The sequence below is a fragment of the Heterocephalus glaber genome, unplaced genomic scaffold (genome assembly GCF_053883595.1).
Source record: "Heterocephalus glaber isolate CG9 unplaced genomic scaffold, H.glaber_assembly_v1.0 deba00001481, whole genome shotgun sequence".
In the NCBI taxonomy this organism is placed as follows: domain Eukaryota; kingdom Metazoa; phylum Chordata; class Mammalia; order Rodentia; family Bathyergidae; genus Heterocephalus; species Heterocephalus glaber.
The window spans coordinates 30,236,879-30,252,002 of record NW_028258317.1 but is presented as its reverse complement, the minus strand read 5'-3'; the positions used below and the strand labels follow the sequence as shown (position 1 = coordinate 30,252,002).

The following is a 15,124-nucleotide window of genomic DNA, read 5'->3' as shown; positions in this document are numbered from 1 at the left end:
GCGGAGAGCAGAGAAGCTAGTGTGAATAAAATTAAAGGCTGATGACTGTGAGAGGAGAGTCCTTGCTGGAGGCAGCCTGGAGGTTGTTAAGGCCAGAGAGGAAATATAAGGACTCAAAATTACTGCTGGAAACTGGGCTGCTTCCCCAGGTCCCCATTATGTTTTACTGCCTTGCTGTGAGCTCTTTCCATCTCCCTCCAGCCCCTCACCCCCAATATTGGGGATTGAATCTAGAAGTTTTACAGTGAGAGACACTTGTGGCCCCTATTTTTTTTTTATTGTTTGTTTGTTTGTTTGTTTGTTTACCTTGAGACAGGATTTTCCTAAGTTGCTAAATTGCCTAGGCTGGGCTCAAATTTGGGATCCTCCTCCCTGTCTCCCAGAGTGCTGAGGTTGTAGGTGTGTGCCACCACTGTAAGCTCCTTCCATCTGTTTAAAGGCATAAGTCACTGCTTCTGATACCATCTGCGTGGAACCTACAGATTTGCTGAAATTAACAGAGAAGAGTTTATGTAATGCTCACTTGTTCAAAGGCTATTAAGGATGACTCTGAGCACCAAATATTCCTTCTTTGCTTATGACTACGGTGAGGATTTTGTCCCTTCTACTCACAGTTTCTCATTATACAAGTGTCTCCGGTTGGCCATTGGAAAAAGTCTCAAAGTAATAAAGAGTTTAGTCTAGCCTAGGCTTCAGTCAAATTGACCATACGGAGTTGAGATTAATTGTAAAATATTTTAATTCCTTTAATGATACAGAGCTCCCACAAGCTAAACAAGACATTTTATGTGCTTTTAAACTCTTTTCATCATAGTTGGCACATTACATATTACACTCATTTGCTTTAAAGATAAACATCTTAACTGTAGAAAATACTGGGAATGACATGGCAAACATCTCCAGTGTCTTCCAGTGAATTTGTTGTCACCTCCCCCATATGTTTATAAGTAACATTTCTGTTAAAAACTGAACAATAAACTATTGTATATTTTGCAAGGATTTCTCAGCCATCTATCACCTACATTACAAGAATCCCATGACATAGATATTGTCTTCATTTTGAAGTGGAGGAGACAAGATCAGAGAAGTCACATGCTTTGTCCAAGAATGCATAGCTAGTAAATAAATTTAAAAAAATCCTTTGTACACTGATTCCAGAATCTTTGCTTTCTCTCTTAGAGCACAGCTTTTGTTTAGATACTTACAAGGTTCTGGGTCGGATAGGTTCATACATTAGATTAATCTATTGCCCATTCTGAAATAGTCTCTTTCCTCTCCTTGTTTTTCTTATTTATTCTAGATTGTTTAAAAAATCTATTTATATTCACCAGGTACAAAATCAGACTAATATGGTACAGCACAAATTTCAATAATTTTCTTGTTATTGGGGAGGTCATAAACATAGCAGATTATATATATATATATATATATATATATATATGTCAAGTGGTATCTTAAAATAGTAGGAGAAAGAAAAAAATGATTGTTTTACTAATTGTAAAATATTAAAATAAGATTCCAATGGTCACCATAAGCCACACACCAAGTGAATTCCAGGTAGATTAAAATGGACAAATAAAAATTAAATCATTAAAATATTATAAGAACATGAATATATACCTCATCTTTGGAGAGGGTAGGACTTTTTAAGCACAAATGTAATGAAAGAATAGACATGTCTAGAGAAACGATTGTGTAACATTAACTTCTGAATATTTATAAAATAATAAAATAAAAATCAAACAAAAGGGGAAATATTTGTCATCAGATAAAGAAAAATTTTTATTTTTAATTAAAAAGTTTTTCTCCTTAAATTCTTTTATTGGTACATTTAGGTATACAATACATTTACATTTCTCATTGGGAACTTGTACCTTTACATGATGCATCTTGGTTCCTGTTTTTTCCCCATTCCCCTGCCCTCCCTTCAACTCTTCCACCCCTCCCTATTTACAAAGACTTTGTTTCCATTATTTCCTTTTCCCATATTTTTTCCTTTCCCTTCTTTCCTTTCCCCTACTCCTCCCACTTCTCCTACCCCTTTGGACCTTTTCTTTCTATTTCACGTTATCAATTATTCATTTTAATCCTTATTTACACTTTTAGATTTTCACACCAGAGAAACTATTTAGTGTTTACACATGTGTGTCCTATTTATTTCACTTAAGAGTATTCCCTCAATGTGAATCCATTTAGCTATAAATGACTCTAGTTTCTCATTCTTTATGGCTGAGTAGTACTCTATTTTATAAAAAAACACAGATTTTTATTTTTAATCAATGTCAAAATAACATTAAGACTGCAGTTAAAAATGGATTAAGAATATAACCAGACAATTCAATGAAGAAATAAAAGAGGCTAATTTTTAATAAAAGATTTCAATCCATTTTGTAAAGAAAATTTTAATTAAAACAAGAATTTTTTTTATCAGAATAGAAATAATGTATATATATGTATATATATAAAACTTTGGTGATATTTCAGGACACATACACATCAGTGGTACTATGAATTGGTGCAAACTTTTTGGAAAGTTTTTGAAAAATAGTTTTAAGAACCTCAAAGAATTTTATGCCTTTGACTTCATAATTATCTTTCTAGAGATGTGCTCTGTGGCTTTAGTAAGAATTTCAAACAATGTTATATATTTTAAAAATTTTATGTCAGCATTTTTAGAAAGCTTTTTATTATGTAATATTTTACCTCAACATAAAAATAGAAAAAAGATTAATAATAATCTCTATGGGCCCATTCCCTAGTTTCAAAAATTATTAGTATTTTTCCAATCTTGTTTCATTTATTTCTGGTTTGCTGTTTTCTTGCCCAAATCTCATGAATACCTTAAAGCAAATCCAAGGTATCATATTATTATTTTATTTGTAAACTTTTGTACAATAAAGGTTTAAAAAATAACCAAAGACCATTATTAAGTTTAAGAAAATAGAATGGCTTTATATTCAAATTTCTCCATTGCCTCAAAAATGTCTTTCAATAATTTTGTTCACATTAGAATCCAAAGAAGATTTTCACATTATATACAGCATGCTTCCCTCTCTTTCCTGATATTTATTTGATAAATAAAACAGAATAATCTGTCCTATAGAATGTATCACATTCTAGATCTAGCTGATGCCTGATTCACAGTATTATTAGATTTTTTTCTCTATCCCTCTTATTTCCATTGTACAATAAGAGGCTTGATTAGACTCAGATTAATTTTTAATTTTATATTTGGCAAGATACTGTAGGTGTGATATTCTGTTCTTCCTATTGTAGCACACCAGAAGAATACTTGTAATTTCTGGTTGCCCCAATTTTAGTGCTGCTGAGATTGTTAGTAAGTTGTGGCAAGTCTTCCATCATCATGTATGTCACTGACACTTTAAATAATGGTTATAATGTTTATTAGTGATCATTGCCCATATCCATTATTAAGAATTTATAAAATGGCAATTTTCTAGTTCTATCAATTCTTTTGTACTAATTAACTGGTAGGTTTTTAAAAAGAAAAATTTGTCAGCATCAATTTGATACCTTAAAGCACTCCATGCTGGGAAGGCATGTACTTGCTTCTTTTTCTTATTTATGAACTTTCAGATTAATGAATTGGTGCTTTTACAATCTCTGTCTCTTAGGTGTGTAATGGTGGAAATTGCTAACAACACTGATGTCCAACAATTGAAGATACACTGTGGTATGTTCATTTATAGGTCCATATTGTGAATGTTGTTTAGTTCTTAAATTTCAAACAATATTTAGTAACAGATATTCATGATGAAATATAAGGTGGAAGAACAAATAAATGGTGATATAATGAGATTCAAGTATTACCTAAAATACAGGCATTATAAGATACCATTTCAACCTTACATACTAACGTTATTACCACAGAATGGTGAGTTTTAGGGTCTTCTAATTTATATGTTTCTTTTTTTACACATCCTTTTACAAAGTATATTACTTTTACAGTTAAGAAAAGTGTAAAAGAAAGGTCTCTGGACAATTTACACTTGGAGGGATTTGTGGATGCTGACCTTGCCTCTGGCTGCAACTTCTGTTGTAACTTTGGACCTTCTCTCCCACATCTAAACTGGTCTTTAAGGTACTAAGCAAACAATTGAAGGGATCAAAAATACTCAGTTTGACAAGTTCTGATGACAGCTGAATTTAGTAGTTTCTCTGTCTCTCTGTCTCCCTGTCCCTGTCCCTCTCCCTGTCCCCGCCCCTCTCCTTCTCCCTGTCCCAGTCCCTGTCCCTCTCCCTGTACCCCCTCTTGAGTGTGTTCAAGAAATGAAAGGGAACAAAAACATTGGCTTTGATTTTAACAAGTTCTTGATGATTCCCAAGAGAAGTATTTGATTCTCTATGGACTTCCCTGAGGCATAGTTTCTACCTCCATAAAATGAAGATCAGATGATTTGATTCATGGGATTGTTTCCAGCACAATGTTTGTAAAATTCCTTGTATAATTCCCAGCAATGAGCAAGCTCTCAACTAATGCTAGTTTTCCTTTTCTCTTCCCAAAGATAAAGGAAAGCAGTTTTCTCAAATTTTACTGTATTTTAATATTAGAGAGCTGATTCTGGAATCAGGCTGTCTATATTCAAGTCCAGCTCTACTCTTGGCTTCAGGAAAATGATATAAATAAACTTTGTGCTTCAGTTTCTTTACATACAAATGGAACTACTTTGTGCTGACTTATAGACTGCTGGATAGTAAATGAATTAATAAATGTAGAGTGCTTTCCACCTTTTCTGGAATGAAATAGGAATTATCTAATTGTAAACTATAATCAGCCTCATGGAATGAAATTTCCAAGCTCAGGGTTTAATTCACTTCCCCCTTGAATGATGCATGAGCTACAATGACCACTTCTTGCTTTTTGCTTCTCTTTTTCAGGTCCTATACAGACTTTCTTATTTCTGTTTGTACATTTTATAGTCACAGCTACACAATCCAGATTTTGCTTAATAAGGTCAAGATTTCTTCCTGTTTTTATAAGTGACTGGGAGTATGTGAAAATTTCTCCCTTTCCTTATTGGGCTGGTGTTTATATATATGTCTCTCTCTCTCTCTGTGTGTGTGTGTGTGTGTGTGTGTGTGTGTGTGCATGTGTTATGGTCCTGAGATATAATGGTATAGCCAGCCTGATAGATTTGGGTTCAACTGCTAGTATCCAGTTATCAATTTTCTGACTAGTCTCTTCTACAGTTTTAATTTGTAATCAGATGTACAAGAATATCACTTAAAAGCTAAGCATGACACTGTTCTTGGTGAAGGGTGGGAACATGATGACCTAAGCTCTTGAAACTGTGCTGACAACAGAAGAATTATTAGGTGGATTTAGGAGAGGCTGCTGAATTAATGACTTATAGATAGGAACAATACATCTGGCCATATTATTCAAGGAATATGGTGCCCAATCTGTGCACAGGAAGCACTAGATCCCAAGTGGGATTAGTACTTTCAGATTAGAGGAAATGTGTCAGAAAACATTTCCCACTCAAATTCAAGGACCTAAAGATAGATCCAAAGTGGACGTGATCTGCACTTTGGAATAGTAACTGAATAGATAATTTTCAAAATGTGCTGCTGCTGAGACCAGGCTGTCACTCCTATTTAGTCAAAAGCACCAGCGTGTTTCTCAGGTTCCATCAATGTGATTAGGGTATATCCCTTACAAAGCAGGACACACATGTGATAGTGTATTGTCAAAATTCATGGTAGATCCAATTATGTGAATGGAATTTGAAGAAATGAGTGCTGATGAGTAAAGCCTCATTATTTCATATGCAGTGCTTAGAGAAGAACGTAATCTGTTTCTGATTGCAGGTCCCAATTGACTGGACAGAAGTATCTAGCAAGGAAGAGGATAATTCACCCAGGTACTCCACTTTACGAAAACTACTGATTATAGCACCAGTGTCCAGCTATTTTAATTCTGTGTTCACAAAGGCACAGTCTCTGGTGCCCTTTGTTTTATTGGTTGTTCAGACCAAGCAAGAGGAACTGATTTGTACCCATCCCTGACAATAGTCATCCTGTCAGATGAATGTTCTGTCTGGGACAGATCACAAAGGACCTTGTAGGTCATACTAAGGATTTGGGGGACTGGGAAGCCATTTATGGGTTTTAAACAAGAAGTTGAGAGAAACTATGATGCTATTTATAGATCTATCAAATATGAAATTAGAAAAATCACCTTGAATTATTTCAACTTAAAAAAAGTCACTTGCTTCTCATTCACCAAAACCTTGGAAATACTTGAAGGTAGAATATTAGCGTTCTTCACAGAAACAGAAAGTACGGGCATCCTCTGCCCTGCACTGATTCACAAGATCCTGAGAGGAAAGCCACAGGCTGGAAATTCAAATGAGCTGATATTAGAGTTTTAAGTCTGAATTTTACAAGGCAGCAGGCTGGAGATGAAGGCAGGATTTCTCTGCTGCAGCTTTGAGGAGAATTCCTTTCTGTTCAGGGAACTCCAGCCCTTGCCGTTCAACCTTCAGTTGATTGGATGAGTCCCATCTACTTTATAGAGGGAAATCTCTTTTACTTAGTCTACTGATCAAATGTTAGTCACATCTGAAACATAGATACTCAGCAACATTTTAATTAGTGGAAAACCAAACACTTGGCACCATATTCTAGCCAAGTTGACAATAAAATTAACAATTTCAGATAATAAGGAATTTGTGATCTTATCCTTAGTATACAAGTGACTTTGTTAGCCCAAGAAAGTCAAGTGACCATTTTTGCTTTAGGGCTGCAACCAATAAAAGAGAAGTCCATTCTCTTTATGTGTTTCACACTAGGACAAGGAGGCAGAAGGTAGTGAGATCATTTTATAGTCCTTTGAAACTTCAAAGTGATAAACACCTTTCTTTAAATATAGTCCTTTTTTTGTCCTATTATTACACAATGCTCTTATGGACAGCCTTGTTCATAAGAGGCAATGCCTCATAGCTTTATTACTGACATTGCAGAGATCTACTAATTGATGATTTGTTAATTAGCTGGAATTTGCCACTTTTTAAAAAAGTGAATGCCTGCATCTTTAATGAAAAAAATCTTTCTTTCTTAGGAGACAATATTTGCAAAACCCTGATGACCTTGTTTAAAGAAAATGAAAAAGGATATTGAAATGGGTTCTGGAAAGCTGCTAATAATTTGTGTGATGACAGAAAAGGTAAAACTTCCTTTCTACTTTCCAGCTTTAAATGTCTTTTTTCCTGTACATTTTGGAGACATGGTGATAAATGTACCAACCAACAGAAAAACATATCTGTCATTCCAGGCTCATTAAGTATCATTTGAGGTTTACAAGGAAAAATGTGTTTTATTAAGAAAAAATTGGCTCCTTTTTTAATTATAGAAAATTAAAAATGATTATTTAAAGTAAAATAATAACAAATTCTAATAATCAATACACTTTCATTTAAGCTCTAGCTCTGAAATACATTTAAATAAAGCTTCAACAAAACAAATATTATCAAAGGCAAGTCATTTTTTATCAGTTGATAGTGTCCAATGCTAATAAACACATGGTTATGATTATTAAATGGGATAATTCCCAGAAAACCCCTAACTTTTGCAGGTGCCCAAAAGTGTGGCTACTTTCTAGTTCATATGTTATCAATTTTAGTATGTTTTCCTGAAATCAGAGTTGATAGCAAATTAAAAAATCTTAGTTGAGCTAGTCATTTCCAATTATATTTTAACAAACTTTCAAAAGAGCATCTGGTAGTTGAAACACTGAATTCCATTATTTTCTTCTTTCTCCTTTAGCCCCACACCTTCTCAACTTCTGGAAGAAATATTAACAGAAAATGAACCATCTATACTAAGGACATTGATGGCAGGAACTGGTTCATAACTTCAGACTATAAGTGAGGGCTGATCTGCTCATTTGCCCTTGGGATTGAATGTTTGCTTGCCATTTATCAGTTTAAGAAATGTAGCCCACTTTTATAACATTTTAGAACATACTCAAACTTCTATCTACAAGGTTTTATAAGTTTAGAAGGAATTTTCAGTTTTGCAGTGAAAATATTAGCAGGTCTACCTTATAGTGTTACTATGAGGTTAAATAAATAACAATTGCTGTGCTCCACACAAAGTAATTTAGCATTTAGTAACTGTTACTAATGATTACTATGACAGTTATATTTCCAATATTTTGAGCATAACTGATGGCTATCAAGCATTTTTAATTGAACCAATTAGAAAGTCACAAGGAGAACAGGTTCCATGGAATAGGTGAGTAGTTGAAAAGAAAATATGTATTTTAAATTACACATGTTTGAATGCAAGGTGGAGAAAAGAAGTGATAATCAAATTAGGTAAACAAATCAGGTTTTTAAAAAAATTCTGGTCAAATTTTCTCATCTGAGATTTGATTATGGTAATAATAGAAATTATTGACTCAAATGAAATTTTTGGTGTTAGGTCTAGGTTTAACTTTTACTCATTTTCTCATTACCACATAGGGCTGTCTGCACTGAGAGTGTGGGAGGGAAGTCACACTTTCGAAATGCACTAAATTCTAAAGCTGCTTCAAGATCTCCTTAACTGTAAGGTGAAGCCCACATCCTTCCCCTCTAGCTAAGGTGATGGCAAAAACACACCCCAGAAAATAAATTCTATAAGCAGTTATCATGTAAATATCTGTCAAAGGAACTTTGTCTAGCCACATGTTCAGAACTGGTGCATACATGAGGTACTAGAACTCTATAGCCTAGGGAGCATGGCATACCCAAATTGAGCACTATTTGTGGTTAGATAGATGACTCAAAAGCCAGTAACATTTTATACTGTAATAAAATGCTGAGAAAAATTCTATTGTTTTTGAAGGTGTCATTTTTCTGTTTCCTATAAGATAAAAACAATCTCTAAAGTACAGTAATTTATTAGTAGCTGCCAAACCTATCCTATTGACATTTTAAAAGACTTCTTTGTGAAAAATCTAAAACATACACAAAAAACAGAAAAATTAAAACCAATTCTAGGAACTTATCATCCAAGTTTAAGAATTATCAGTATTTTGACAATCTTGTTTCATTTAGCCCTTTTTTTTCCTCACTGAAATATTTAGGCAAATTCCAGATATTGCATTGTCTCATCCATAAATACTTCATTATTTACTGCTAATCGAACAAATATGTTTTATATATAAGCCATGTCATTATTACAACTTACAAAATTACAAATATTTTAGTATGATCTAACATTGAATTCACATTCAAATTTACTTGATAGTCTCACTTATTTTCAACAGTATATCCCATTGATTATAATTAAGCAAAGATGATATGAAAAGTGAGTGACTGGAAACCATATAATATACTTATTTGGAGAAACATTTATAGTAATGGTTATATGGCGATGATAATGATAATAATGATGATAGACTTATGATATATTATAGCAAAAAAAATTATTGCCTCCAGAATCAAGTGGCAAAAATCCTTAGTTTTAAATCATGCAATATTTTAGAAAGACAATTTTAAAGTTCTTGCTTTTTAAATTTTAGGAGAATTTGATGTTTTCCTGAGAATTTTTTCATTCTTTTGATTTCTATTTTATAATATTTTATTTTTCTTACTATAAAAGCAATGTTCTTCATAAAAATCTTGAAAAAATGTTTTTCATAAAAATATTAAAAACATAAAATGTTCTTCATAAAAATCTTGAAAAAACTATCATAATTTCATGAATTTTTGTTTGTTTGTTTGTTTATTAAATGTTTTATTTAAAGATTTTTAACATGACAAAGAAGGTACACAAATACGCATTACATTGTGGTGACCAAGGCAGTATTCTACATGACAAAAATCAAAACAAAACAAATTTATAAAGTAAATGTCCCGGCACTGAACAAGATGCTTGAAATTAATCCAGGCTTCATATGCATAAAATGATCTGATCACAGGCTTATGCAAAATAAATTATTTCCGAGAACACCAAAATGCCAACCATTCTGTCTGTAAACTACCTTATTCCCGGTGAATGTTTTGAAAGACCTACTATATAATATAAAAAGAACTAGCGTGACACTTAAAGATGGCAAAAAATAGAATATAGTTAAAAACATATTTGTAGTGCAGTTCTGCGTAAAATATGCAAGTCAATCTTACTACTTAAAAATCTATACTTTAAATTAAAAACAAAAGGGCCGGGGATTTAGCTCAGTGGTTCTGGCGCCTGCCTCGCAAACGCAAGGTCCCGAGTTCGATCCCTGGTACCAAAAAACAGACACACACACACAAAAACATAAACATATTTCTTATATGTTACAATTCTCTATAATTTTATGCTGTGGATAATGCCTTTTGCTTTAAAACAAGTTCCAAGTATTAAGAGAAATATATGTGGCTCACAAATGAATAAGCAAATGTCTAAACATTTTCCTTTATGTTTTTATTACTTTCAAACTTGAAAATTGAAGAAAAGGTAATAAATCTAAAAGCTTTGGAGAAGTTACATTTCTAATGAAATGGGGTACCTCAAAAAAGATAAAAAGATCATTTATTAAATGCCTACAAATTTTAAATCATTTTAAATTTTTTTTTGTATTAAATTCTTTTATTGGTACATTGTAGGTATACAACACAATTACATTTCTCATTGGGAATTGTACCTTTATATAATGCATCTTGGTTCTCATTTTTTCCCCATTCCTAGCCCTCCCTTCACGCCCTCCACCCTTCCCTATTTACAAAGACTTTATTTCCATTTTTCCATTTCTCATCATCTTTTCCTTTCCCTTTTTTCCTTTCCCCTGCCCCTCCCACTACCCCTACCCCTTTGGACCTTTTCTTCCTATTTTACATTATCGATTGTTGATTCTAATCATTGGTACATTTTAGGTATACAATATAATGACATTCATCATTGGAAATTTGCACCTTTACATAGTCTCTCTTGGTTCTTGTTTTTCACCATTGCCCAGCTCTCTCTTCAACCCCTCCATTCCTCCCTATTTACAAAGATTTTGTTCCTATTTTTCCATTTTCTCATATTAATCCCATTCCCTTCTATCCTTTCCCTTAGCCCTCCCACTTCCTTCCCCTTTGCCCCTTTTCTTCCTATTTCACATTACCTATTATACATTTAGTCCTTATTTACACTTTCAGTTTCTCACACCAGAGAAACTATTCGGTATTTATACATGTGTGTCCTATTTATTTCACTTAAGAGTATGGCCTCAATGTGCATCCACTTAGCTATAAATGTCTCTAATTTCTCATTTTTTATGGCTGAGTAGTACTCCATTTTATAAAAAACCCCACATTTTCTTTATCCAGTCTCCAGTTGATGGGCATTTGGGCTGTTTCCAAGTTTTAGCTATTACAAACTGCACTGCTATGAACATGGGTGCACATATATCACTGTGGTATGATTCTTTTAATTCTTTGGGGAAGATCCCCAGCAGTGGAATAGCTGGGTCAAATGGGATTTCCAGTCCTAGTTCTTTGAGGTATCTCCATACTGATTTCCACAGTGGTTGCACCAGTCTACACTCCCACCAGCAGTGGAGCAGGGTTCCTCTTTCCCCACAGCCCCGCCAGCATTTGTTATTGGTTGATTTCATGATAGCAGCCATTCTTTCTGGAGTGAAGTGGAATCTCAGCATTGTTTTCATTTGCATCTCTCGAATGACCAGTGATGTTGAACATTTTTTCATGTATTTATTTGCTATTTTTACTTCTTTGTCTGAGAAATGTCTGTTCATTTCAGATGCCCATTTTTGGATTGAGTCTTTAAATTTGGGAGATCTGATCTTTTTAAGTTCTTTATAGATTGGAGATAGTAGACCTTTGTCTGAGGAAGAGCAGGTGAAGATTTTCTTCCCACATTGTGGATTGTCTCTTCACACTGCTGGTGGTTTCTCTTGCTGTGCAGAAGCTTTTTAATAAGAAGAGATCCCATTTGTTGATTGTTTGTGCTAGTTCATGGGCAACTGAGGTTTTGTTCATAAAATCTTTTCCTACACCGATGTCTTCAAGAGTTCTACCTAACCTCTGTTCCAACTGGTTCAGAGTTTCTATTTTAATATTTAGATCTTTAATCTATTTTGATTTTAGTTTAGTGCATGGTGAGAGATATAGGTCTAGTTTTAATCTTTGGCAAGTTGAAGCCCAGTTTTTCCAGCACCATTTATTAAAGAGGCTATCTTTCCTCCAGTGAGGGTGTTTGGCTCCTTTGTCGAAGATGAGATGGCTGAGTGTGTCTGGCATTGTTTCTGCATCTTCTAATCTGTTCCAGTGGTCCTCAATCCTGTTTCTTTGCCGGTACCATGCTGTTTTTATCACAGTAGCTTTGTAGTAGAGTTGCAGGTTGGGGCTTGTGATACCCCCTGCCATGTCTCTGTTACCTAGAATTGCTTTTGCTATTCTGGGTCTCTTCTTGTTCCAAATGAATTTTTGGATTGTTTTCTTGAGGTCTATGAAGTATGCTGCTGGGATCTCAATTGGAATTGCATTAAATCTATATAGCAGTTTTGGAAGTACGGCCATTTTCACTATATTAATCCTTCCTACCCAGGAGGAGGGGATGTCTGTCCATTTTCTGATATCATCTTCAATCTCTCTTTTCAGAGTGCCATAGTTTTCAGAGAAGAGGTCTTTGATTTCTTTCGTTAGGATGATTCCTAGGTATTTCAGTTTTTTGGATCCTACTGTGAAAGGAATTATTTGCCCTATTTCTCTCTCAGTGAGTCTGTCATTGGTGTAGAGGAAAGCTATTGATTTTTGTGTGTTGACCTTGTAACCAGCTACTTGACTGAATTTGGTTATTAAGTCTAGAAGACTTTTGGTGGAGTTCTTGGGGTCTTCTATATAGAGTATCATGTCATCTGCAAATAATGACAATTTGTCTTCTTCATTACCTGTCTTTATTCCTTTTATTTCTTTCTCTTTTCTAATTGCCGTGGCTAATGTTTCCAGAACTATATTGAACAAGAGTGGTGATAGTGGACATCCTTGTCTTGTTCCTGATTTTACTGTGAAGGAGTTCAGTTTTTGACCATTTAGTATGATATTGGCTGTTGGTGTTTCATAGATGGCTTCTATCAGTTTGAGGTAGAGACCATCTATTCCAATTTTTTGTAGGATTTTTATCATAAATGCATGTTGGATTTTGTCAAATGCTTTTTCTGTGTTTATGGAGATAATCATATGGTTTTTGTCCTTGGCTCTATTGATATAGTGTATTACATTGATTGATTTTCATATATTGAACCATCCCTGCATCCCTGGGATGAATCCCAGTTGATCAGGGTGTATGATCTTCTTGATGATCCTCTGCATTCTGTTTGCCAGTATCTTATGAAGGATTTTTGCATCTATGTTCATTAGTGAGATTGGCCTATAGTTCTCTTTTTCAGTTGGGTCTTTCTCTGCTTTGGGGATTAAGGTGATGCTTGCTTCCAGGAATGAATTTGGGAGTATTGCTTCCCTTTCAATTTCATTCAAGAGTTTAAACAGTAGTGGCAGCAGTTCCTCTCTAGATGTCTTGTAGAATTCAACAGTGAAGCCATCAGGGCCCGGGCTTTTCTTAGTTGATAAGTTTTTAATTACATTTTCAATTTCATTGGTTGATATTGGGTTGTTCAGAATTTTTAGGTCTTCTTTGTTCAACTTTGGTAATTCATATGTATCTAGGAACCTGTCCATTTCTTCTGTGTTGTCCACCTTATTGGCGTATAGGTTCTGGAAGTAGGTATTGATGATCCTCTGGATTTCTGCTGGGTCTGTTGTAGTTTTACCCTTTTCATTCTTAATTGCATGGATTTGGGCCTTTTCTTTCCTTTTTCTGACAAGGTTGACTAAAGGTGTATCAATTTTGTTGATTCTTTCAAAGAACCCACTCTTGGCTTCATTGATTTTTTGTATCGTTCTCTTAGTCTCCTTTGCAGTGATTTCTCCTCTGATCTTTATAATTTCCTCCCTTGTATGAGCTTTGGGGTTGTCCTGATCTTCTTTTTCTAGAAGCTTGAGGTTCAGCATCAGGTTGTTTAATCGGGTTTGTTCTGTTTTCCTAATATGTGTATTCACTGCTATGAATTTCCCTCATAAGAGTGCTTTCATTGTGTCCCATAGATTCTGATATGTTGTATTGTCATTGTCATTTAATTGAAGGAACTGTCTGATTTCTTCTTTAATTTCCTCTGTGACCCATTGGTTATTCAGAAGTGTGTTGTTCAATTTTCAGGTGTTTATGAAATTTTTTGAGTTTCTTTTGCTATGAATCTCCAATTGCATCGCACTATGGTCTGATAATATACAGGGGACAACTTCAATTTCTTTGCACTTATTTAAACATGTTCTGTGTGTGAGTATGTGGTCTGTTTTGGAGAATGACCCATGTGCAGCTGAGAAGAATGTGTATTCTGATTTTGTGGGGTGGAAGACTCTGTAAACATCTGTTAAGTTCATTTGTTCAAGAGTTCAATTGAGTTCTAGTATTTCATTGCTTATTTTTTGTCTAGTTGATCTATTTGTGACAGTGGGGTGTTGATGTCTCCCACTACAGTTGTATTAGTGCATATATGACTTTTCATGTCTGTTAGTATTTGTTTTATTTGGTTGGGCGCACTAGTGTTTGGTGCATAGATATTTATGATTGTCATCTCTTCCTCTTGGATTCTTCCCTTTACAAGGATGTAGTGTCCTTCTTCATCTCTCTTCATCAGTGTTGGTTTGAAATCTACTTGATCTGCAAAGAGGATAGCTACTCCTGCTTTTTTTCAGGTTCCTGTCACATGGAGTATTGTTTTCCACCCTTTAACTTTCAGTCTATGAGTTTCCTTTTGAATTAAGTGTTTCTTGTATGCAGCATAGTGTTGGATTTTGCTTCTTGACCCATTCTGAGAAGGCAGTTTTTTTGGTTGAATGATACAGTGATGCTTATTCTTCTGACATTCATAAGTTAAAATTATAATGTAGATTTAGCAATACTTAAGTACTGACATTAAATCAATTTATGTTATGTTACAAAGATATCTTGTGCGTGTGTTTATGTGGGCATGTGTGTGTGTGTATGTGTGCACACACACACCAGAATACCAACAAAGTAGGAAAGATATTTATGAGTGTTACAATGCTCATTTCTGTAACTGGTC

General features: G+C 34.3%; 1 protein-coding gene across 2 annotated transcripts in view; it reads left to right on the top strand.

Moving 5' to 3' along the window:
* LOC147825878 (uncharacterized) overlaps window positions 1-8,839 on the top strand; it is a 180,356-nt gene extending 171,517 nt beyond the window's left edge. The window contains exons 3-8 of one of the 2 annotated variants that reach the window (XR_015440051.1): window positions 3,636-3,694; window positions 3,970-4,102; window positions 5,833-5,885; window positions 7,085-7,189; window positions 7,789-7,889; window positions 8,490-8,839. Coding sequence is in view for 1 of the 2 variants with exons in the window: in XM_087183844.1 (XP_087039970.1) it covers window positions 3,636-3,694; window positions 3,970-4,102; window positions 5,833-5,885; window positions 7,085-7,143 (304 nt within the window). In the remaining variant the exon portion in view is untranslated. Of the gene's footprint in view, window positions 1-3,635; window positions 3,695-3,969; window positions 4,103-5,832; window positions 5,886-7,084; window positions 7,190-7,788 lie in introns of both variants that reach the window. The other variant, XM_087183844.1, reaches the window with a different exon arrangement.
* The last annotated feature ends 6,285 nt before the right edge of the window (window positions 8,840-15,124 follow it).